General features: G+C 44.8%; 2 protein-coding genes across 5 annotated transcripts in view; one reads left to right on the top strand and one right to left on the bottom strand.

Moving 5' to 3' along the window:
• Positions 1 to 104: 104 nt before the first annotated feature.
• On the bottom strand, positions 105 to 14,301 carry FYTTD1 (forty-two-three domain containing 1). The gene is made up of 9 exons (XM_069024264.1): positions 14,169 to 14,301; positions 11,015 to 11,146; positions 7,830 to 7,975; positions 6,966 to 7,078; positions 5,937 to 6,033; positions 4,976 to 5,037; positions 4,053 to 4,127; positions 3,122 to 3,248; positions 105 to 2,059 (listed from the first exon to the last, which is right to left on the bottom strand). The coding sequence occupies exons 1-9, from the start codon at positions 14,269 to 14,271 to the stop codon at positions 1,964 to 1,966; spliced, it is 951 nt and encodes a 316-aa protein (XP_068880365.1). The 5' UTR covers positions 14,272 to 14,301; the 3' UTR covers positions 105 to 1,963.
• Positions 14,302 to 14,341: 40 nt separating this feature from the next.
• Positions 14,342 to 23,664, top strand: part of RUBCN (rubicon autophagy regulator) — a 30,944-nt gene continuing 21,621 nt past the window's right edge. For 2 of the 4 annotated variants that reach the window (XM_069024773.1, XM_069024772.1), the window contains exon 1: positions 19,051 to 19,126. In XM_069024773.1, coding sequence (XP_068880874.1) covers positions 19,089 to 19,126 — 38 coding nt within the window. In that variant the 5' untranslated portion in view covers positions 19,051 to 19,088. Of the gene's footprint in view, positions 14,417 to 19,050; positions 19,127 to 21,878; positions 21,931 to 23,664 lie in introns of those variants that run through there. The other 2 variants (XM_069024774.1, XM_069024775.1) reach the window with 2 other exon arrangements.

The following is a 23,664-nucleotide window of genomic DNA, read 5'->3' as shown; positions in this document are numbered from 1 at the left end:
AAATATTTAATAAAAATTTAACCAGTAAGAACCCCTTGCAAGCTATCAGAAAATTCACATAACCAGGTTACTGCCCAGGTGGTTATAACAGGAACAAGACAATATGAAACCTGTAACTTTTTATTTAAAAAAAAATTAACAGCTTCAGAATAGATCAAATGTAGTAACTTCTCCAAAAAATACCAAAAGGTACAGTGTAAAGCATCTTCTCATTAAATACAAACTAGCATTTTTTGATGCACTGCATCAATGTTTTGCATCTAGGTTGATGCAAAAGAATTTTTTTTGTTGCATCCTGGCACATGGAAAATGTATACACTGAAACAGGATGACTGACTACACTTCATCTACTCAAACTCTAACAGTGGGACATTTATTAAAAAAAAAAATCCTACTAGTAATTGAGAAAGAAACCTTAACACCATTACATTTAGTTTGCTTCTAAGGTATATTTTTCAACATTAAAAATAAGGGTTTAAGTCCTATTTAGCTTAGCATCAGAGTGCACTCTGACTTCAAAACTATACAAAAAAAAGCCCTTCTGCTGTCAAATGCTCTTCAAGGCTGAACTTGCCAGTATATGCTAGTTAACTTGGAATCTGAGATAAAAACACAAGGAAACCAACTCTGTCCAATGTAAATTCTTCAAGAATGTGAAAAGGAGTTAAACCAGCTTCAAACACCATAAACATTCCTGGATGCAGCAAAGCCAGCCACTCTTCTGCCTGACTGTACCTAACCCTCCCTGCCAAAGAGCAGTGCCAAGATCACCAGTTCCTGGTCTGGAAGCAATTCTGAAGAGGTGCCTCACTTTTAGGGATTATATAAATTCAGATTGAGGATGCCCCAGTTGTTACTGTCCTGCATATTCTGATGCCCAAAGCTATGCTTAAAGCAGGTGGCTACATGTTCCTCCCTAATGCCTTACACATGCTGGCAAACTGAGGGCTTTCCTCCAGCAATGTTCCTCAGTTTCAGACATTTCCAGATGTCTGACCACTTCGGATCAGCTTCACATCTTACCTCTCTTTGGTATAAACAAACAAGTGCCATGAGATTACTTGCCTCCAGCTATTTTTAAGAGTCAGAGAAAATGCTCTGGGGCAAGGTATGCAGGATGAGAATCCAGTATCTGGGAGGGTAAGAAACTCTACCATACTGCTGACTTCCTTGTGAACTGCTGTATTTTCTCCTATCAAATTATTCAAAAACATTACGTTATTGCATTAAGTTTGTGAAAAACCTTTCAAAGAGAAATAAAAATCAAAATTTTAAGAAGAAGACAGATAAACTCCATTTACAGAGGAGGATGATGAAGTTGAGCTATTTGGAATATAAAGGACTCTCACACTGCCTCTGCAGTATTCCTCCAATATGGTATATGGTCTGGACCACTTTTAAGGATAAGAGTAGAATAGTCTCCATCCCAGTTACAAATTTTGGGTCTCAGCTAACAGCTTTATTCGTGAACGTGAGGATGCAAAACAGTTTTCAAGAAAGGAAAAAAATGGAACTTTAAAAGCACAAAGAAGTACAGAACCAATGCTCCCATGAAAAACGCCTCTACATCGCTACCAAAGTATCCATGGACTGAGGCTCTGTGCTAAACTGGAGTCTGAAAGAGAGCTCAAAGGCAGTCCCTAAAAAACCCTAAAATGGGGTTTGTAATTAAACACTTAAACAATCTTTACTAAAACAGAGGGGTCAAAGAACTCAGCTGGGCAACAGAATCTTTTCCAACCAGGTGATGGTGCCACTATGGTGGATCAGTTTCTCTCCACTTTTTCTCCCTCAGGGCATCAAGTCTTTTACCATTCCAAGTAAAAGTAATAAAAAGAGATAGCTCTGCCACCATCTTAGCAAGATGTCTGGAGAATTCTAGTGACATATGCTGTATTCTTCTGCCCACTTTTATCTCAGGGTCTTAGGTAGGTGGGCTCAATGCCCAAGTCCATCTGCCAGGTTAGCCCACTGTTACAAAACGGCTTCCTTTGTTCTGAGACAGTGCTGTTCTCTGCTCCTTCAGGATCCCAAATCGTTCGTTCAACGTCATCCCTGTCTGAAAAATAAAGTCATTTAACGAAAACTTTAAAGGTGTTGGGTTAATTTAATCAAAGTAATGAAGACAGAATAACTTTTTCTTTAGTCTGTATCATCACTTGACTCCTTAGTTGCCTCACTTAGCTATTTTGTCACTTCCCACACCATTTAAAAATCAGATTGGACTACACATCAAGAGCTTGCATTCTCAGAATTCACTGAGAACACAAGGTATATAATGTCAATACTCAAAGCCTACTCAAAATATTGTAAGTTAAACTGAGGACAGACAGACTGAAAAAAGGAACTTCCAGTACACATTTCCCCACACAGATTTTCTGCAACTTCAACAAATGCAGTATTTTTACCATTTTAATGCAGGTTGTTTTCCAGCTTACTCAGCTGAGGCAACAAGCTGAAGTCTAATCCAAAAGTTCAATTAATTTTACAGTACAGTGGTAGACCATTTCTGACATACTTCTTATTCCTGATGGAACAAATGAAAATCAATGCCCTGACTCCATGCAGTTTTCTACAGCTGGTACTAAAGAGCTGATTACAAGAACAGCATCTAACTCTGTTACCCTCTAAGAATTCCTTCAATGACAGCATTAGGATTGCTGTACCAAATTGCCTGTGTACATGGAACCTGTGAAAAATTGCTCCTTTCAAGCTGTTACATCATCACATTTAATTTTTTTTCCTAGATGGACAGCAAAAGTTGCCCTATAAGTTCGGCTGCCAGGGTTCCATGCAGGTCACACAGCTGAAGGCAGCTCGTCCCTGAATTACTCACAGTTGCTGATATAAGCACAGCAGGAACACTAGAAGCCTTTTAGAAATATTCAACATTTTAAATCCCATTTAAATCACGTGGGCATGCAAGGCACAAACTAGAAGAACAGGAACAGTGAGTTTAGCTACTTGCTTGAAGTTACACAGCAAGTTAGCAGAAAGACCGGAAGTGGAAACCAAGTAGTCACTGGTTCCCTCTTTCTGTCACTAGCGAGTGTAGGAGGAAAGTGCTTCCCTCACTGGCTTTTATTCAAACTACTTCCACAGTTATGAAAACTGCATTTACCTGTTTTCCAACACTATTTATATCAAACTGCAATGGAACACCTTTTGGAATCTTCTTCTCTTCAGACTGGTCCCTCTTCATCAGAAATGGTGGCACAGGACTACGAGTTAATCGTAATTTCTGGGAACTGTGAAAGAAGAATGTTACAAAGGACATGACAAACCTGTGTTTTATGCAAGAAAGCCTTAATGCTGACAGAGATATGTGTTTTTCATCAAACCATTTGACCAGGCTGGCTGAAGAGCTGGAGGGCACAAATTCAAGTAGGTAAGTCAGGCAGAACTAAAAAAGGGACCATTTGTTATTGTTATCAGACAGAAGAGTCCCAACAGGAAACCATCCTATTTTTTATCTGCAATTCTACTGACAAACACGTAATTTGCGTTTAATTAATCCTCTAAATACAAAAAATAAAAATCAGTACAGTCTTCCTTACTTATAAAATGCTACCAAGAAAATGCTACTCAGACATTTTTAAAATATACCACCTATAAACAACAGTACCATCAACTTCCCGAAGACAAATACAGCAATGCTCTCTTTAAGCATAAGTCCAGCAGTATTTTTATGAATCAGGAAGGAACTGTTACCATCACTCATCAAGTAGGTGCTCATTCATTTCAACCCAGAGAGGGGCAGAAAACAGCTACGACATGGCCTGACTTGGAAGGGACAGACAAGGTGAAAATCTAGCAGCCCACCACTCTTCCACTCTGTACAGCACATCAAGCTCCTAACTGGGAGATGATGTGTGAGATCCAGCTCAAACACAGCTCAGAAACACTCAGAAAGGGGCCAGACTTAAAAGCCTTCACAAGAAGCTGTGACTTTGAGGTCACCTGAAACTCTAGCAGCAAGGAACTTGCTAAATGGTTCAAAGCAGCAATTTCATTTATGTTCAGAACATTTCAGAACTTATTTGAAAACTCACATTGGGCTTATGATTGCTCCTGGGTTGTCAATAGACACAGTCAGGATCCCTCCACTTGTGGTAGAAGTTCGCCATCTAGTTTGAAAACACAAAAATCACTTACAAAAACTGCAAAGATTTCAGTCAGGGTATCTTTAAAGGTATGTCCAAAATACTGGCCAGCAAAGAATGTGCAAGCTTTCAGAAGGTTGGCCAGTACAAAGACCACATGCAGCTACAAGACACTTGGCTACTGAATCTTGTACCTTTTACATTACCTACATCTATTCAGGAGAGCACTAAATCACATGCTGTCAAGGTGCACCACAACTACATCACTGACCCAAGAGTTCACTTTTTTAAAACATTCAGTTTCCTTGCAACAGATGGGGCCAAAATGGCCCTAACAGCAAATCCAAGAGGTGACAGACTGCACTCTGTGGCACCTGCTGCTTTCTCAGCCTGTTATATTCCCAAAGAAACACCCTGCAAAGAGCCCAGCAGGCACAGAATGATATGGGAAGAGTGTGTGGGGGAAGAGCCCAGTGGCCTCATTGGGCTCTGCTTTTTTCATTTCTAAACTACTTCACAGGCTTATATGCATATTAAATAAAAGGAAAATTACAACAAGAGCTCAGAAGAACATTGACATTTGAATTTTTCTTCCAGTCTATGCAGTATTCATGAGTGCTAGAGATTAGAGTGATCCTCTTACCACCTTCACCCTCATTCCTGCAAATGTCTTATGCAAACCAACTCCTCCTGGTTAAATTAGAAGATAATTTAGGAAATAACTGAGAATAGGGAGAGGATCACTGTCACTCTAGTTGATGGGCCTAGAAGGGAAAAAATTCACCCCCCTTTATTATCATAGCCAGGAAGTCTGAGCTAAAATGCAAATCTTATGTGTTACAAAACTGAAGTTTTCCAAATTAGATACTTACTGACGAGTTCTCTTTACTGTCTGATTATCAAGATCATCTGTTGACTGCACTTGGGCCTGCACCTGAAAACACATCAATACAGACACCAGATTTGAATACTGTTTCAATTCCTACTGCAGCAGCTGGAAATACAGAAGTTCAAAAATATAAGTTTAAAGCTGTTTGTACACTCTGCACAAACAGGGTTGTACTTTCAGAGGGACTTCAAAGATAAGAGTCCTCTGACCTCCATAAGACACTGAAAAGGAATTACTTTAAGAACACAAAATGATTTAAACAGAACTGCCAATACAGCAATGGCAACATTTTGGAGGACTATATCAGCCTAAGATATATCAAAATGTTACTATACTAGCAAGAAAAGTCTGTCTAGTTCCTGATCCTGTCTGTAATTTTGCAATCCATCTGAAAGGAAAACAGCAGCTACTTACAGTCACAACTATGGCAGACATAGAATGAGGGCACAAATAAAAACTAAAACCACCACTTTTCATTCACTGTGCACTCTCTAATCTCTCGATCCTACTAACTAAAAAATCCTTAAATAACCAAAATAACTGAAATAAATAACCCCAAAGTAACTAAAAAAGCAAACCAAAATCAGATTCTAAAATGTATTTCTGTTCTATTCTTCACCCAAAGGCAACTTCTGAAAGCTGGGCAGTGCTTTCTGACATTAACTTTTAAAAGGAAAAATTAATACCTTGTAACTACCCTGAAACAGGGACAAGTTTCATGCCCCTCAGAATAGCTCAATTGCACTGGAATGTGAAGCAAGGCTCAGTGGATTACAGTAACTAGAGAACAAGTGCACTTCCCTAGAAGAACCTGTTGCTATTTCCCAGTCCACCTGAAGTTTCTACTTAGATTTGATATTTGAAGTTGATTCACTAATATAACTGTTACAGGTTAGCTTAGAACCTGTGGTACAATTGCCTTGTTCTTCCAAAATCTGTATTACCTTCAGGCCCCTTCTAAACAGGAAAGTTGCTTGACGAGTATCTTTCTGCTGATTTAGTTTGTTTCCAATTCTGACAAAAGTGGATGGCATGTTATTCCTGTAATATTTATTAAAAAATATAGTTATAAAAGGCTCCACAGGGAACACCTTAGAGAGGATACTATGGAAGTCAAAGAAATGCCCAAAACATCCAGAAGGCCATCTGCAGTGCTGCCTCTTTGAGGCTGGATGCTTCAGTTGGGATAGTCTCCTTACACACTAAGAATGAAACACATCACTCATAAATGGAGAAATCACTGTTTGAAGCCTAATGTTCATACAACACAGGACAATATGGTCATTAATTCTGCTCTTCACTTTGCTGAGTATCCTCCAGCACTTTAAACATTGTCGATTAGATGAAAAAAAATTAAAATTGATACGTATAAAGGAAGTTTGTTTAGTTTTCATGATATGGTCACATAGTGAAACCCACTTCGGTTGCAGTTGGTAACACGTGTTAATTCCAGCACAAATAAAACATGCAATGGCTTCCCTGAAGCTGCAGATGGCACCAGCTTCCATAAAGGCATTTAGAAAGTTCACTAAACCATGGCTGACACTTCTGAGCTATCAAAATCCATAGTGGGCATTTCCATACAGCATCATAAAACACAGAATAGTTTGGGTTGGAAGGGACCCTAAGGAGCCCCTAGATTCAACCCCCCTGCCATGGGCAGAGACACCTTCCACAAGATCAGGTTGCTCAAATATAGGCTGCCTGTGATTTAACTGAAAGCAGAATACCACGTGCTCAAAAATAGAGGTACTTCCTGAGTGCTCTACATTGTAACAAACATCTGGCTTTATAGTGAGACCATGTCTGTCACATTCTTGGCTTCCAGATTTGTAGAACTTCACCCACAAGGTGGTCTTGACCATATTGTTACTGCCAGTACCTATTGTCTTCTCTTAGCCTCAGTCCTGTCAAACAAGATTCACTACGGAAAGTTGCCAAGGAGTGTTCAAAAAGCAGACTTGGTATTTTACCTCCTGTTTAGCAGGGCAGGCCTCCTGAGGGCAGGAGCTTGTTTTCTCTGCATTTCAGATTGTCTCTGCAGGTTTGTTTTCCTTTTCAAGACTGGGTAATTCCGTTGTGCATTCTTAAAAACCAACAAACATATACAGCATAATGTATACTCTACACACACAAACATTTTTCTTTCAGTTTCCATTTACAAACTGTGATTAGAATACACTTGGCTTTGCCTACCTTTCACAGTCTAGTGTAATTTGAAAATACCTTCTACAATTTCATGAATTCTATATTCTGCACATCCTCAGAAAACAAAAAGCATCAGACATTAGCAGCTATTTTTTCATTACCATATCTCCCCAAACTAACAAAAATCCATGCTCCACATGTTTTAAAATTAGTCTTCTTCTTAAATCTGAAAGCAATCCCCATTCTACAATACTGAATGAGATGAAGCAGGCAACAATGCACTGGAGCAGTGCAGAGAAGGGAGCCTACTGATGGAGTTTAGTATTCTGCAAAAACTTTTGTTTTTGTAACAGCACATGCTTAGCATTTGCAAGTTGGCTGAATCACTGGTCTGTAAGAAAACCAATTTTCCTCATAAAATACACTAATTCCCTCCATACTCACACAGAATATACTTCTGTACTTCAACTCTCATGACTTGCAACCCAACTAAGCATTAGAAACTACTTTCACACCTAGTCATTATCCAGCCCACTCAAAACAAACAAGAACTCAGCTAACACATTCTCAATTCGATAAAAGCTTGTACTGTATATCTCCATTTTATATTTCAGTAACAGTGTTCTGAAACGCTCATCTTTCATTTTTGTAACCTGTTCTGACACGAATCACCAGGTTGCATTAATTACCTTCTCACTCAGTGGCTGTCTGTTCAGAGGACTGATTCCTTTGTGTGACCCCACAGCTTTCTTGGCTGCCAGGCCAGTTATGACTCCGTAAGAACGCTTCTTCCCTGCTATCTTCTTTCTGCGCCCCAAACGATTCTTACCATAACCTGCAACAAGCACATAAAGTTCAACAATTCCTCCTGGAAGAAAAAGATTAATGCTTTAAGATGCCTTTGCAGGCAGCACAAGTTATTTGGCTGCACACTTCAAGCCTTAGAGTGGAGGTCACAACTACTCTTGAAGACAATTTGGTCACTCAGTTGTTTTAGCAGGTCTGGCCCAAGCCCCAGCACAGCAATGATCAGCTTCTCATACAAAGCATAGCTTTGCTCTAGCTCATTGCATTAATTTCTGTTGAAAATGTCTTATTCAACATGTCTACAGGAAGAACTTACGAATCTTCTAGCATAGAAAACTACCAAAATACTCTGAAATGGGACTTCATCAAGTACTGAGTAATATAAAACCAAACCAAACAAAAAGTCCCTCAGCTTCCTACTCATTCAGCAAACTTCAAATTGCCAGTTTAATTTAGAAGGAAAAAAAAACAAAATAGCTTCAAAGATTATTTATTTAAATCAGTGGTTCCCAAGACATGACTTAAGAGGAAAGAACATAGCAATTGGCCCACAAAATCACATTAAACAGCACATGAATTGTATCACATCTGAAGTGTTTTCAATTTGAAGTCTGCATGGCAGTGCAGCCAAACTGAGGATTGAAAACAGCTTTTGAATATAAAAGGCTTGTAAGTCTGAGGTCTGTAGTACCTCCAGTTACCAGGGTTTGATTAACCCTGTCTGGAGTCATTTAGCTTCATGCTATGAATACAGAGCATGTTCAAATTTTGTCGCCAAGCACCCTCCTCTCTAGAACCTCAGATGGAAAAACAAATTTAAGACTAAGGAGTCAGCTCTCCAGCAACAGACACATCTAGTTTTAACATATCTGACTTAACAGCACTGATAATAAAGCTGTGCTTCCTCATGGCACAAGCCATGACATGAGGTAAGCCACCGATCAGAACCCAGCTCAGATCAATTTGCCATGGAGAACTGCTGTGTACACACATTTTGTGGCTGGTTAGCAAATGCTCTTCTTTTCCAAGAGAAAAGCTGAGAAACAGGGCTGTTTAGGCTGAAATGGACCTCACAAGCTCTACAGACCAACCTCTGCTCAAGTAAATGAAAACATCCAAGTTACCTCAGGCTGCACAGGGCTTTGTGCAGTTGCATTCTGTGTATCACCAAGGACAACTTTTATTTAAATGAACAATGCTCCTCTCTCTGTTTTTACCCCCAAAAGCTGAATAGAATCCCATCTCAAGTTCCTCTCTTCTTTCCAGAAAGTTTGGCAGCCACTTCTAAAACCACAAGGAATTGAACACTGTGGATCATTTGTGGTTTCTGAAGTTGTCCACAGAGGATTTGCTACTTATCCAAGTAACTTCAATAGCAAGAGAGTAGCAATAAATCTACTGGTAAGCTACTAATAACTAGAATGCTCAGAAAAACTATTTAATGTCACCTTCTGCTTAAAAACAATACAAGAGATTTGTTTTCAATGGGAGAAAACGTGCAGAGCTGTATAGGAGGGAACAGTTGAATATATTCACAATGTTTCAAGATGTCAGGAATCTGGCAATTTTACAAAGAAATTGTTTGCTTTTTCCTAGAACATAGGCAGGCAAGCTGGTAAGGTTCCAGCAGAGAAAACTAACTGCCCAAAACAGTAGTATTTAGAGTTTCATGTTTACAGGTCAAGTTTCTCCTAAAATTCTAAATCCTAATACTTGTTTCTTTCGTGCTCTTTTGATGATAAACAACTGCACTTGACAACTGCAATTATAAACAGAGCCTACATGTTCGATAATCTACAACTTAAATTCACTTACTCTTCACCCACACAAATATCCTCACACTTGGGCTGAGAGATGTAAATTTTTTTCCAGTCCTGTCACCAATTTATTATAGACGTACAAGTAACACAGTTGTGTAGGCCTGCATAGAAACCAAAACTCCTCTGAGCCCTGAGTAACACAACATTCCACTGATCCCTAAGGACATTTGTGTCTAAGATACTAAAGAGGAGCTGCTGCTACAACAAACACTAAGCAAGACAAAGATAACACAGGGATCATTGTGAGTATACCAGACAGAGGTGTCTTTGTTTTAAAGGAATGCTACTAAACAAGAAATTGCATGAATTAACCTAAACACCTAATTAGCTCATATTGAGGTGGTAAGCTTTCTTTTCAGACAGCATTTTTCCATATTTTGATCATCTGTATTAAATAGATACTTTTCAAAACTAATTGCAAGCAAAACCAGCCTGTACTTCAAGCAGGAACTATCCACGTACTGGATTAAAGCCTAGGAATCATTCTCAAATGACTCCTGTGTATCAAAAACCCCATGAGTTACTCAGGGGAACCTACAGCAAAGCTGTTATTGTGCACTTTTCCTCTCTTCACTCCCTGCCTATATGGCTTTTTTCCCCTTTTTATATTCCACTGTTAAAACACTGGCTTCTCCTTTTTGTATTCTACTGTAAAACCATTGGCTTAAGAAGGCTGACACAGTACTTCCTTTGCATCTCAAGCTCTTACCAGGAAAAGCCAACTCACACTCTGCACTACCCATTTAAATATCCCTGAGCCAGCATCACAGTCTGCAGTAGCAGATACTTTGGGGAGGCCTACAAAGAGAATTCTACCCAGCAAATATGAATATGCTTTTCTTTTGCACAAAGCTCTGAGCTCTGGCAAGGCCTCCACATCTCCCAATACACAGCCTTTGGCATAAGCACTTGTTCTGTCCATCTCTGAGAAGGGGCAAAGTATCATCACAATTTCAAAAATTAAAATTAATTTGAAGAATCAGAAAGCAAGCCAATTCTTCCCCGAGTCAAAGACAGTCCCTCAAGCATCTAAGCTCCCTGGTGGCCAAACGTCAATTACTTTCTCACACTGAATCAGAAACAAAACCAAATAGATTTAAAAAAACCCTGAATTATAATCAAAAGCGTGACATATTATACTATTTGAAAGACACATGAACTGGCCATGTCAATCCACACATTTCATTATGCTACCTTTCAATTCAAAAAAGATAATATGTAATCCATGTTATGTTTGGCACACATACCTTTCTGCTGTTGGATTCCCCACTTGGAGCCTTGTGAACTAAACTGTCGAGCTCGATTCTGCTGAAGCCCTCTTTTTATTTTGGGAGAATATTGCTTTCTCTCTTCTTTCTTGTTCAGCTTGATTATATCGTCTACAAGAAGAAAAAAGAAAAACTGACATACTGTATAAAATTTGACATACTGAATAAAAACCCCGAGTAGCCTGGAGTCACAGGAGACAGACCAGTCAATCCTGCAAAGGCAGCACATACAAGTTAAGGTTCCAGAAACATTAGCACTACAAACATCCAGTCCCTGTTACGTCTTACAGAACTTACTTTATAATACGATGCCCCAGCCAAAGGGAAGCAGTTGCTTACATCCAGACAATGCAAGAGGCTTGGAAGATCATGGCATTAAGCCCAGCACTAAATTTTAATTTGAATGACTCCATTAGTTTTTGTATATTGTTAAAGAAAATGTAAATCCAATCTCATCCCCAGACTTTGCAGAGTCCAGATAAAATGTCAATTCCAGCCTTAGTTCTTTCATCCTAAGCTACTTAAAAAAGATCACACAGAGATAACATCAGTTATCTTCAGATGTTCACCAAGGCTGAAATGATGGGGAAAAAAGCAAGCAAGACATCTCTTCCCAGGAATCTACAATCCAAAGCAATCACCTTATCTATTGTTCAGGGAAACCATCTCAGAGAAGTTATTAATCAGTTCAAGAATGTGCGAGAAACAAGCTGACGAAAAGGGAACAGCAGGTCTGTCCAGTGCAAATTATGCTACACCAGTTTGATTTCCTTCACTGACCTGGTAGCCAGCTCAGAAGGGAAGAGCAAAGCAAAAGGTGTGGCAGCTTTTATCTGTCAGCTTGTTTACAAGAACACCTTAAAGGAAATTGTCAAATTGTGTTTACTGCATCTTTATCATGAGAGCACAACTCATAAAAAATGTCATGTTTCAATAGGGAACCTCCACAAATATGTGGACAGTCTTTTTTCAGTCAAGGAGAGATGGAAATGTGGTTACTGTGTTTGTGGCTGAGTTCAAATGGACTAATACGGGGTAGAACAGAGAAAACTGTAAAAAACATAAATTCCAAAATCACAACACTGTTATCCAATGGTCTGCATCCTGTTAAAGGAAAGCTAAGAGAAAATTAGCTCACTTTGCCGCAAGAATGATTGAATTTCAGATAAAATCTACTAGGACAAGGAATACTGACACAGGTTACTCAGGGTTTGGTATCTACAGCATCTTCTTTACCAAAGGGGTTGTCCCTGAAGCAAGGATTCCAAACTATCCTTTTATACACAAAGGAAACCAAAGCCACTTCAAACACTTCATGCTTCACAGTTCATCTGCTTCATCTTAAATCCTATTTTTGCAAGCTACTGCACACAAGATTACAACTTTTTAAACAAAAGCACTTAAGTTTCATAAGTATATTAAGGACATATGGGACTTCATGCATTTGTTAGAGCAGCCACACTGAAGCCTTCTCCTATCTTTCCTGCGATCAGAGACCACAATTACAGCTAGAACAGCAGAGTCATCAATCATACCAAACAGTATCAAACTGGAAGCTCAGCTGCAGATGAGCTGCACATAACACAACCATGTTTAATCTTTATTACAATATGAGAATTTACTCAACACCAAGATCTCAAATCTTAAAATCTTCTAGATTAAAGTCATGTCAGTTTCTTTGATATCACACTAGATGTGGGACTGCATCTCCTCTTTGGTTATACCAGACACAGACACATTTGGGAACAGCAGCCATGGGTGACAGGGACACACCTGCTTCACAACACCACTTTAGAAATAAAACATCCTCATGACACTACAATAGTCCTTTGCAATCTGCTATTAGCTAATGGCCAGGACATGTAGCAGTGACTGACTGCAAGGCTGACTTGGCCAGGAAACATCAAAATATCTGAAAACACAACGAGCCAGGATCAATAATTCTATTAGCAATCCTGAAAACAAAGACTGTGTGCTGTAAATAAAAACAGATTTATAGTTTTCTATGAATGCTATAACACTACATTCAAACTCTAAGCATCATTTCACAAGATATCTCCACTGCACAAACAAAGAAGTCCACTGAATTATTTACAGAGGGAAAAATTGCACAAATCCTCTTATTTTACGGTGGCCTACAAAGGCCAAATCCCCCATTAATAACTTCAGTTTACACTGTGATTCTGGTTTTTGAAGAAAGTCTCCTGACACCACCAATCTATCATGCTCTGGTAGCATCACAGAGCAGCCTTGGAGTGTACAAAACCAATTTAAAATTTTTTTTTCTAATAAAAGTAAACTGGAAGATGCAGCCCACGAACACACAAATTGTCCCTGACTGTTAAGGGAACTCAGCACACAGGACCAGAAGAGAACTTCTCTGAGATACCTCACTGAAGTATCTACAGTGCGGATGTCAGTTTCTCGGACATGCTGGAGACACAGCTCTGCAGGTTTGTAATGAGTCTGTGCAACTTCCTAACACACACACCCTGCAATAGGAGGGCAGGGGACAACGGGGTAGATTATCACAGGAAAGTACGTGGTAGACGCGACGTCATGCTTGGTGTGACTGGTCTTTTACTGCAAAGGGGTTAGACGGGAGACTTGCCACTGCCGACTTCCAAACCTGAGAAGAATAAAAAGGCCAGGCCAGCTGAGAGACCACCAAACCTCCCCCATGCCTGTTGTTACAAGCCCCAGGCGAGGCCCTGGAACGCTCCCCGAGGGCTACCCAGCCAAAGGCCCAGGTACCGAGGGCCTCACTGGGCCGAACGCAGGCAGCGCCCCGGGCTGCGGCCTACTCAGACCACCAAGCGGCACAAAGGGGCCCCGGCTCTTCCCCGCCACGGATCGCAACCCCCGGGTCCCCGCTGCTCCCGATGACACGGCCGGGACTCCCGGCCGGGACTCGCTCCCGTGCCCAGCCCCCGGCGCCACCCGCGCCCCTCCTGCGCTCCCGCTGTGGGAGGGTCCCGTCCTTTCCCCTCCCCACCCCCCCGCCCTCGTTGGTTCCGCCCGCGCCGGTGCCCGGCACGGCCCCGTTGGTTCGTTCCGCCCGGCCCCGGCGTTTGGTTCAGCCCGAGCCCCCCGCCCTGTCGCCCACAGCGGCCGCCCCAGTCCCGCTCCTCACCCAGGGACATGTCGATCTTCTCCAGGCTCTCGCCGCCGCCGTGCCGGGCTCCCGCCGCGGCCGAAGAGCCCGGGAGCGGTGCCGTAGCCCCGAACGCGCTCATGGCCGCCTCCCTCAGAGCGGACCACCCCCCGGCCGGTCCCGCGCATGCGCAGCAGCTCCGCCCAGCCCAGGGCACAGACGCCCGCGGTGGGGAGCGGCGCTGCCGCCCCTGTGGCACCGCGCCTCCTGGCGGCCGGGAGGAGCAGGTACAGCGGGCGGGGGGCGATGCCGGGGGGCGATGCCGGGGGGCGATGCCGGGGGGCGATGCCGGGGGGCGATGCCGGGGGGCGATGCCGGGGGGCGATGCCGGGGGGCGATGCCGGGGGCGCGGGGACCCGCTGGGAGCTGGCGGCCGCTTCCAGGAGGGGCTTCTCCAGAGGCAGTGTCCTTGGGAAGAGTGAGTGGCACATCGGGCTGGGGCCGGCGAGTAGCGGGGGGCCTGGGCAGGCAGGGTGCGGGGTGCAGGGGGCTGGCGGACAGGGACGTTGTGCCGCAGGGCACGGAGTCCTGGGCTGGCTGCAGACCTGATGGAGTGCTGAGATGGGCCACGGCGGTGATTGGAAGCATGGAGCCCCTCTCCTATGAAGACAGGTTGAGGGATTTGGGGGTTGTCAGCCTGGAGAAGACAAGGCTCCGGGAGATCTCATTACAGACTTCCAGTACTTGAAAGGGCATATAGGAAAGATGGGGACAGATTTTTTCAGCAGGGTTTGTTGCAATAGGACAAGGGGTGATGGCTTTAAACCGAAAGAGGGTCGATTTAGACTGGCTATATATATAGATGTATCTCATTTTTTACAATGAGAGTGGTAGAACACTGGCACAGATTGCCCAGGGAGGTGGTGGATGCCCTATCCCTGGAAACACTCAAGGTCAGGTTGAATGTGGCTCTGAGCAGCCTGATCTAGTTGAAAATGTCCCTGGTCATGGCAGGGAGGTTGGACTACATGACCTCTAAATGTCCCCTCCAATCCAACCATTCTGTGTTGCCGGGTAGGGAAGGGTGTTCAGCTGAGAAGCTGAAAATGTGCCTTTGCCTGTTCCCCCAGTGCAGTTGAGAGAAATAATCTGTTCTGTGAACAACAAAACCAATGCAGGGTGGTTTTGAGCAGAATTATATTTTCAAATGTCAAACAGCAGAGTTCAAACCAGGTTTCTGTTTCAAAATACCATGTAAGGCTTAAAATTACTACTTAAACCCAGAACAGCTTGTCCATAGATACTTTGTTCTCTTTGGGTTCTTTTCAGAGTTGTTATCTTCTCCAGTTTTTGGTCAGAATCATGTGACTGAGAAATTCAGAAGAGAAATTGTTTTTTTAACAAGGAATCTAGTGAAGCCTTTCCCTCCTCCCTGTGTATTTGCAGTCTTTGGAGCTGTGGGTATTGGTGGGTCAGCAGTACACATGTGCCTAGTGGGCAGCTGGCTGCTGCCAAACAAGTTACATGTAACAGGGCTACATCTTTTTTACACAACAGCATTTTCTTCATTTGACACTCCATTACAGTTAAGGGATAGTAATTATCTCTGGAATCTTTACATCTTGCTCATGGTTGGTTGAAATTGGTGAGCTCCAGAGACAGAAAAGGAAGGAGCAGATGGACTGACAAGGTGATCACAGAGAATGAACTTCCTTCAGAAGCCAGGCAGTAAAAGTTGAAAGGAAAGTCCACATCCATTTCCTGTGCTCACAGTGGTCACCTGGCGTTACTGTCCATGTCTCCCCCAGTTTTCTGTGGAAGCTGTTCTGAGACTGCCATTCTAAAGGTGACTTCCCTCGCCATGACCAAAGGACAGCTCGTTTTAGGGTCTGCCTGCCTTGCCTCCAGAGGGGGAGCTCCATACCGAGACTGCAGCGACTGTATTGCAGATGCCCTTGGGTAGGGATAATTATTTCCATACATGACCTTGCACACACCTCCTTCCAGCAGGAACACTCCACATTTCTTTAATTGCCCACATATTCCATATGTGCATTTGCTAAAATAAACACTCTGTGGCAAGTGCAATATCCCAAGTACCTGAGACACAACGAGCTCCTGTGCATGTAATCCCTGTCACAGCTCTGTCTTGCTGTGCTGGGAGCTACCTGCACTGAAATACTGTGCAGGCCTTAAGAATGGGAGATCTTTCTAGGAGTGTTACCATGACAGGCAAGAATAAGAGGAGTGAGTTGAGGCTTTCTGTCCTCAGCTGTGTCCTGTACTAGACTGTTGACAAGGCCTTGCTCTCTCCATCTACACTCTTTATCAATCTCTTTTAAAATAAGGCCAAAAATGTGTTTCTGGATGTTCCTCCTGCTGCTTTCTACTGTCTAGAAGAGAACGGCTCAGTTACTGTCACAGGACACCTCCAGCTAGTGAGAGATTTTCCTTCAGGCAGGAGAAACTCGTGACCCCAGTGCTGGATGCTGACAGTTCCACCCTGTTTTCTTCTCTGTGTTCTCCATGGGCAGCAGAACTTCAGACACAGAGTCTTGGACTCACAGATTTGATAACTTTTGATAACATTTTCCCCCAGATGACAACTGAGATTGGATGACAAGTGATGATGACAAGTAGGAGGTTCTTATAATCAGGCTACATTTCTGAAGCAAATATGCTATTGCCAGATTACCAAGAACTACTAATAATAGAGGTGCCAAAAGATGTATTTTAAAAAAAGCCTTAAGTCAAATTTCTGTGAGGCTGTAGGGTGCAGCTCCATCTGGGGACTGCATCACACCAATAAACAAATGCTCTGTTTACCCCAAACAAACATGTGAACTGCAAAGGTGGCAGATGCTGCCTGTCCTCGTGACAAGTGGAAATCAGACAAAATCCATGAGTTGTATTTATTATCCAAACAGGACACCAGCTGTCTGCTGCTCAGCACAACAGAAAACCAGGCAAAAGTTGTGATCCTGAAGAGTATTTTCTTTCTGTGCTCAAAGTGGCTGGGGATCACAAAGGCAACCATGCAAACATCAGCTCTTGGTTTGCTGTGTGGCTCTTGGGAGTGCGTCAGCATCCAGCCAAGTGACAAAGCTTCCATGTGGCATTGAGACCTACAAAGAACCGGTATTTTAACTGTATGAAGTCCAGTATGACTCAGCTGCGCTGAGATTGTAACATGGTGTAACTGAAGCACCCACAGGCTGTAGTAAATTTTGGGTCTGGTTCTTTCCTGGGCTTCCCACACACATTTCCTGAGAACCAGTTGTCTCCTCACAAAAATGAGACCTCATGGCTTGTCTGCCCAGTTACCCCTGGTGTTTCAGTAGGAGGAATTGTGGAGGAATTGCGGAACAGATGTTACCTGCTGAACATGCAGAAATTCTTGGGACAAAGTGTAAAAATTACCAAACAGAAATAACACCCAAGGATCAAGTGCTAAGCACACTCAAAGATTTAAAGCCAGACGGGACTGTTTAGTCCAAGCTGAATGTTGTGAGCTGTGAAATATCAAACCAGCTTTGATCCCATATTTATACATACATAACATACCTTTACAATTGTTCACCTCATTGGCACTTCTTAAATTTTACACTGGAGGACTAATGTCCAGTTTAACCTCAGTGCAGATCCAGAAGCTCACGTCTGTGTGTGACCACAAGCTTTTTATTGATGTTTTTTTATATGCTTTCTAAATTGATGTGGGCACTGACAATAGTTAAGTAAACAATGACTATAATTAACGTATTCAAAACAACATAATGAAGCAGGGGAAATGGAGATTTTTTTTCCTGAAGAAATTTAAAAAGTCACTGTTGAGCAACATCCAGGCTATTTCTGACTTGTGGAGCTAGAAGAATCTTGTAATTCCTGGTGGAGGAGCTAAATTAGATCTGTTAGCTTTATCTGTATGCTCTATTTCACCAGACACACTCATCCAACAATCGCAATAGTCCTAATGACTTGATTTCCTCCAGTGTGTTTACAGTGAGAGTCAACACAGTCTGATGCCCTGAGACCTAACATGCCACGTACAGGAAGTGTTTTCAGTCGGTGCAGTAGGCTCTATGAAAAGAAATTTCTGCCTGATGACCTGGCTCAAGTTGTTGTTCCACACTTGTATACAATTACTATGCATGAGGAGTCCTGGTCTCGTCATTAAGCACCTTCTGAAAAATATGTTATTTTTATCAAGAACAGCACTATAGAACCTGGTACCTCCATGTGCTGGTAGATCAAGGTCAGAAAAAGGCCAAGGGGTGCTTTTTCATGTATGCAGCATATATTTATCCTTACAAGTAACAGTTACAGGGAATTTCCATTGTACAAATGCCTAGCTTTGGTTTCTGAGGCGTCAGACAACTCCAGAGACGTATATAGGTTTTATCTCTGATAGTAATTTGTCTTTGACTATTCTCAGTCTGAAGGCAGCAGCATCACTTTTTCCTTTTTGAAGTTTCATTTCACTGCATTTCGGTGGAAGGTACATCTTACTCTGCTGTATTTTTCACATCCACCTTAGAGTGGGCGGTAGGACAGAACCCTCTTTCCGTTTCTCTGTCTCTGCAGGTGTGATCAGTGCGTGAGCTGTCCCTCAGGGTCACGTTGTTAGTTTTTTTCCCCTTGCCATCACATTTTCCTCATTCCGCCCGAGGCAGGATTTGATAAGGGTTATCTCAGCAATCACTGCGCTTCTTCCCGGACCTTTGAAGTCGGGGTCGCACCGAAAGCTCCGGGGCGGGGGAGGCGGAAGCGGACCACCCGCCGTGGCGCCCGGTGCACGCCGGGAGCTGTAGTCCGCCGCGCCAGCGGGTGCGGCGGGAGGGGCGCGGTGCACGTCGGGAGTTGTAGTCCGCGGGTGCGGCGGGGCGGGGCGGGCGCTCGCCCCTCCCGCGTTGACGGTGTCGCGGTGGCGGCGGCGGCGCCGGGGCCGCGCGCGCGCCCGGGATGGAGATCGGGCCCCACGCGGGGCACGCGGAGAGCAGGTGGGGCAGCGCGCGGCGGAACACGCGCGGGAGGGCCGGGTGCCGCTGTCCCGGGGACGCGGGCCGCGTAGGCGCCCGTCGGAGGCGTGACACGGGGCGCGGGTGTGACACGGTGCGCAGCGCCAGTGCCGGCGGTGCGGGGCAGCGTGAGCGCGCCGGGGGGCGGCAGGGTCCTGTGTGTGCACGCGTGGGGTGACCCACAGGCGCGCGCGCGCGCGTGTGTGTGTGTGTAAATGTATCCAGGATGGGCGGGATGGGCGTGCGGGAACGCGGCTGGCAGCAGTGCCAGCAGGCGCGTGGTGCCTGGGAAGCAGTAGGGATGCGCAGGGGATGCTCCTGGAGAGCTCACGTCCTGCGTGGGTGTGTGAGAGTGTGCGCACAGCCAGCACCAGGGCGGAGGTGTGGGGGTATCGGGGGGCGATCAGGGCAGGAACGACCCTCCCGTGCGTGGGATCATTGCTTGCAGGGTGTGACACTGCCCCCGGCTCCGTCCCTCGTGGCACATAGTGGGCCGGGCTGTCAGAGCCGTAACCCACCCGAGGCCAGCGCATCACTCTATTCCATGGCCTGGACAGGAGTCTTGGCCGCTGGAGAGGCAGTGACGGCTACGGATGTGCGCCCTCAATACCTGATGCTCTGTCCCCACTCTGTCCTCCATCAGCAATGGCCAACGCAGCAGCTGCCAGGCCTCTGCTTCACACACCTTGAGCTTAGGGGCGAAACCACCCCGCCCTGACGCCACTCTGCCACCGTTCCGGTGACTCTGCAGCTTGCTGCTCTGGGATCCTATCTCCTGTCCCTCCTGGCAGTCGTCTGCATCCCCTCTTCTAGGTGCTGGGCAGAAATGTATTTATTTTTCTCTTTATTCCTGAAGGCGAGGCCCTGCGCCTGCACGTGGCTGGCGGTGAGCATGGCCGCACTGCAGTGATCTCACCTGCGTGGTCTTCGTTTGTGCTTCAGGCCTGGTTTTTCTTGTTCGCATTTATGTGAGCAGCAGAGGCTGTTTCCTGGAGGTGTTTTGATGATGAGTCCTATTTACTTCAGGTTTTCATGTGTGCATTCGTTTTGCCCTGGTGCTCACAAGCACAGGGTGAATGTTAGATGGAAATTGGAAGTGTTGGCTGGGGAGGAAGGAGCAGCTGAAACTTGATATGGACGAGAAGCATTCCTTATCTGAGGGGCTCAGCCAGTCGCTCTATTCCTGCTTGCCGTATCAGCTGGGAAAATGCTACCGGTGCTTTTAAAGCTATAGCACGGGTCTGGGGTGCCTTCTGATTTACACGGTTCAAGCTGTTCTCCCGCTTTACTAATGCTTCAGACACAGCAGGTTCCAAAAGGTAAAAGGAATTGCTTGCATCGACTGCTTTGTCTTTCCAGTCTCATCTTTGTGCATTTTCTTGCCTTGGAAGCACAAGTCCTGCACTACCAGACTCTGCCATCGTGTGACTAATACGGCTGGGGTGGTGCCACCCCCAGCACTCCCCCAGGGACAAAGGAAGGTGTCATCTCCCACCGGTGCTGGCACATGCAGGGGCCTGCTTGTTCTCCTGGCTGGCACTGATGCCTTGGGGAGGATCCTGCATGGGATTTTGTCCTTTGTGTGATGGGTTTAGCATTTTTATTCCCAGTGAGGTGCCAAGATTGTGGCAGTACTGATAAGACAGAGATCACTGGATCCATATTCTTGTGAATTACAGAAAATGCAGAAGCGAATGAGGAAATGAGAGAGGAAAATGAGGATCTTGTGCTGGATTTTCCTCCTAGCAGGAGGTCTGAAATGCATCAAGTGGCGAGACTGTAATGCCAATGTCCATGGAGGACATTGTCCATGGAGGCGGGAGAGTTAGTGCTGTCCTGCTGGGCAGAGAGCAGGGCTCTTGGGGTGCTGCAGAGGACACAGCAGTTCTAGGGGCCAGTGGTCAGCTGGGCAGGTTAGCAAGAGCTGCCACCTTTGTCTCTGGCACCAGCAAGACCGTCAGGGACAGCAGAGCCGCAGGAGAGAATTCCTAAAGGGAACCTGTGTTGTAAGCAATGGAGGGATGTGAGCAGCTGCTCTCAGGGAGGTGGCCTGCTGTGGGGATCTACTCTGCCTGTCACTGCCTCTGGCTGCCTGCATGCTTGTCACAGGCAGGTCCTGTGCAGATTGAAGCCCAATGGACAGACAGTACACAGGTTGTGGTCATCTGCTTGTGAGAGACTTAGTCAGATGAACAGGTAAAGCTATCTGCCATGGGAAGGCTAAAAACCACCTTCAATCCCTATTTTCTTCCCTCATCCTTTGCCAGTGCAGAGCAAGAATGCATCAGTAAGCAGCAGCTTGAGGCTGCTTTTGTGGTTGTGCCCCCAGTTCATATCAGTGCCAGCTTTTAGCATGGATGCAAGTTACCCTGCGTGTCCCTTTTCCGGCCACCCGCTCAGCTATTCCTGCCCATCCCTGCTGGGCTGGCAGAGCTCTTCTGTCTTCCTCTGTCTTGTCAACCACTCCCTGTGACTGCAGATGAATTGCACGAAGCCTGGCTTTCTTTAATCCCTTTTCCCAGCAGTGCTGAGCCTGCCGGAGGAGCAGGCGGGGGATTCCAGGGAAGGGGCTGCTGGTTGTCTGGGAGATCTGGGGACAACGAGGCGGGAGTAGGCTCTGCGCAGGGCAGGTTATGTGGCGTCTTCGTTTTCTGCAGGAGGAACTGACAGCCAGCACAGGAATGAATGTCCTTGGAGATTTGTCAGAAGTCCCTCCATAACCTCAGCATCCTTATCCCGACCTCTTTAGTGTGCCAAGAAGGATCAAGAGAGTCTTCCAGGTGCAGGTCAGGGTTCAAGCAGCCATTGCTGGGTGCCTCCTACAGAGCACAGGAGATACACAGCAGATGATGTTTGCCAGAAAAATGAGCTTCATTTTTATTTTTCATTTTTGAACGCTGGCTACCTGTGTGTTTCTGTTTTGGAAAGTAATCAGGGTTTGGTTTTATTTTAAACAAAGAAGTCAGCAGCATGGCTCCCTGCCTCTGCTGTGAGTTGTGTTTGCTGACTTGGACCAAGAGAAGTTCCTACCCTTGCTGGCATGGAGGGGCTGAGAAAGCCTTGAAAGAGCAAGCAGCATTCCCTGTTGTCAGCAGTTGCATTAAGCCATTTTTTGCTCCAAAGCTGGATTCTTTATTTTATCACTCCAGTGTGAAATATATATTCGGGACAGTTATATTTGGGACAGTTCCTGATGGCAGCTTGATGTTGCTGTACCTGAAGGTGGAGTTTGTTGTGGTGAAGAAAGGAGACCCAGTGCCAAGTTTGTGGAGCTGGTGGTTAAAATTGGAGGCTGGATCAGAGGTTGTCTTTAAGGGAGGATAAGGATGCAACTGAGATCTCACCATTGCTCCATGGCCCCTGCAAACACCCTCGGCCCTTCTGGCTGGGGGAACCAGGCTCTGCTAGATCAGGAGAGCAGAAGTACATGTGGTTGTTCCAGGGGAAGCTCTGGTCGTGTTCTGTGACCCTCTGGGGTGTTACTCACTTTGCCCTTATTGTAAATTGGGGTGTTTTCATGATGTAATATGAATTGGCCTTACCCCATGCCAGGCTTTCTATAGCGCTAGCAAAGTAGAATTTTCCTTATTCAGGAAAAAAAGCATATTTCTTACTAGTGCTCGGAACACTGTCAGAAAAGGGAACTTGGGCTTTCTCCATCCCTCCTGGCAGCCAAAACCCAGGCTCTGTCAGTGGGAGGGGAGCAAACCCTACTGCTAATTCGGGGTTGCCCCAGAGTTCGGTCAAAGCTGAAATGTGGTTAGCTGTGCTCTCAATTTCCCTGCCACCTGCAGCTAACTATATGGGTCTTCATTTCTTCAGCCTTGTGTCACTGTGTGCTTTTCACCATGTTCCAGCCCAGAAACAACTGTGATTAGGGTATCAAAAAGGTCTTGTGTTTCTAACTTGTGAACTGCTTTGGGCCAGCAAGTCCTGTAGGATACTTACCAGGATTTAATTCACTTTTGGTGGATTCAAGATCACCTCTGCAAAGGTGCTTTAATTATGCTGCTCATTCTCTATGTGCTTTTGTGTTCAATGTTTTAATGTTTTGAGGTTATTTTGTTCAAGGACTGCTTACCCTTAGTTTCCCTGTGTTAGGAGAGAGCCATGGATCCTGGTTCCCTACATCTTGAGATGCACAAGTCCTTCAGTGAGACCATTCATTTGCAAAGGCACATCTCTGAGTGTGCTACCCTCACATCCTTGTGTGCATTGCCTGCTTTTTATAGCATGAAATTACATGGGAGGGAGTTCCCCTGACTCACTGACTTGGAATATCAGTGGTGTGGCTGAGCTTTCACTTGCATTTCCTAACTCTGAGTGTTACAAACATCTTAGGGAGGAGCTGGTGATGTTTGAGCTCAGTGGCTGCAGGTGCTCTTTGACCAGGGACTGCCGATTCCTCTCTGGCCATCCGTAGACAAAGAACATCTGCATCCCTCAGGGCAGGGATGGGAAAAGCCCATAAATTCAGAAGAGCTGGATCATTTTTTTGGTGTCTCCCCAAGCTGTATCTC

This window comes from Aphelocoma coerulescens, chromosome 9 (assembly GCF_041296385.1).
Source record: "Aphelocoma coerulescens isolate FSJ_1873_10779 chromosome 9, UR_Acoe_1.0, whole genome shotgun sequence".
In the NCBI taxonomy this organism is placed as follows: domain Eukaryota; kingdom Metazoa; phylum Chordata; class Aves; order Passeriformes; family Corvidae; genus Aphelocoma; species Aphelocoma coerulescens.
Note: the sequence above shows the minus strand (reverse complement) of the source record. Positions and strands in the feature narration are given on the sequence as shown.

What these genes read in the sequence shown, in the direction of transcription:
- FYTTD1 (XM_069024264.1), bottom strand. Translation starts at nt 14,271, where the DNA reads ATGAGCGCGTTCGGGGCTACGGCACCGCTCCCGGGCTCTTCGGCCGCG. An exon ending in CCTGCCCTGCTAAACAGGAG is followed by an intron (nt 6,034 to 6,965) that starts GTAAAATACCAA and finishes TAAATATTACAG; the next exon opens with GAATAACATGCCATCCACTT. An exon ending in TAAATAGTGTTGGAAAACAG is followed by an intron (nt 2,060 to 3,121) that starts GTAAATGCAGTT and finishes TTTATTTTTCAG; the next exon opens with ACAGGGATGACGTTGAACGA.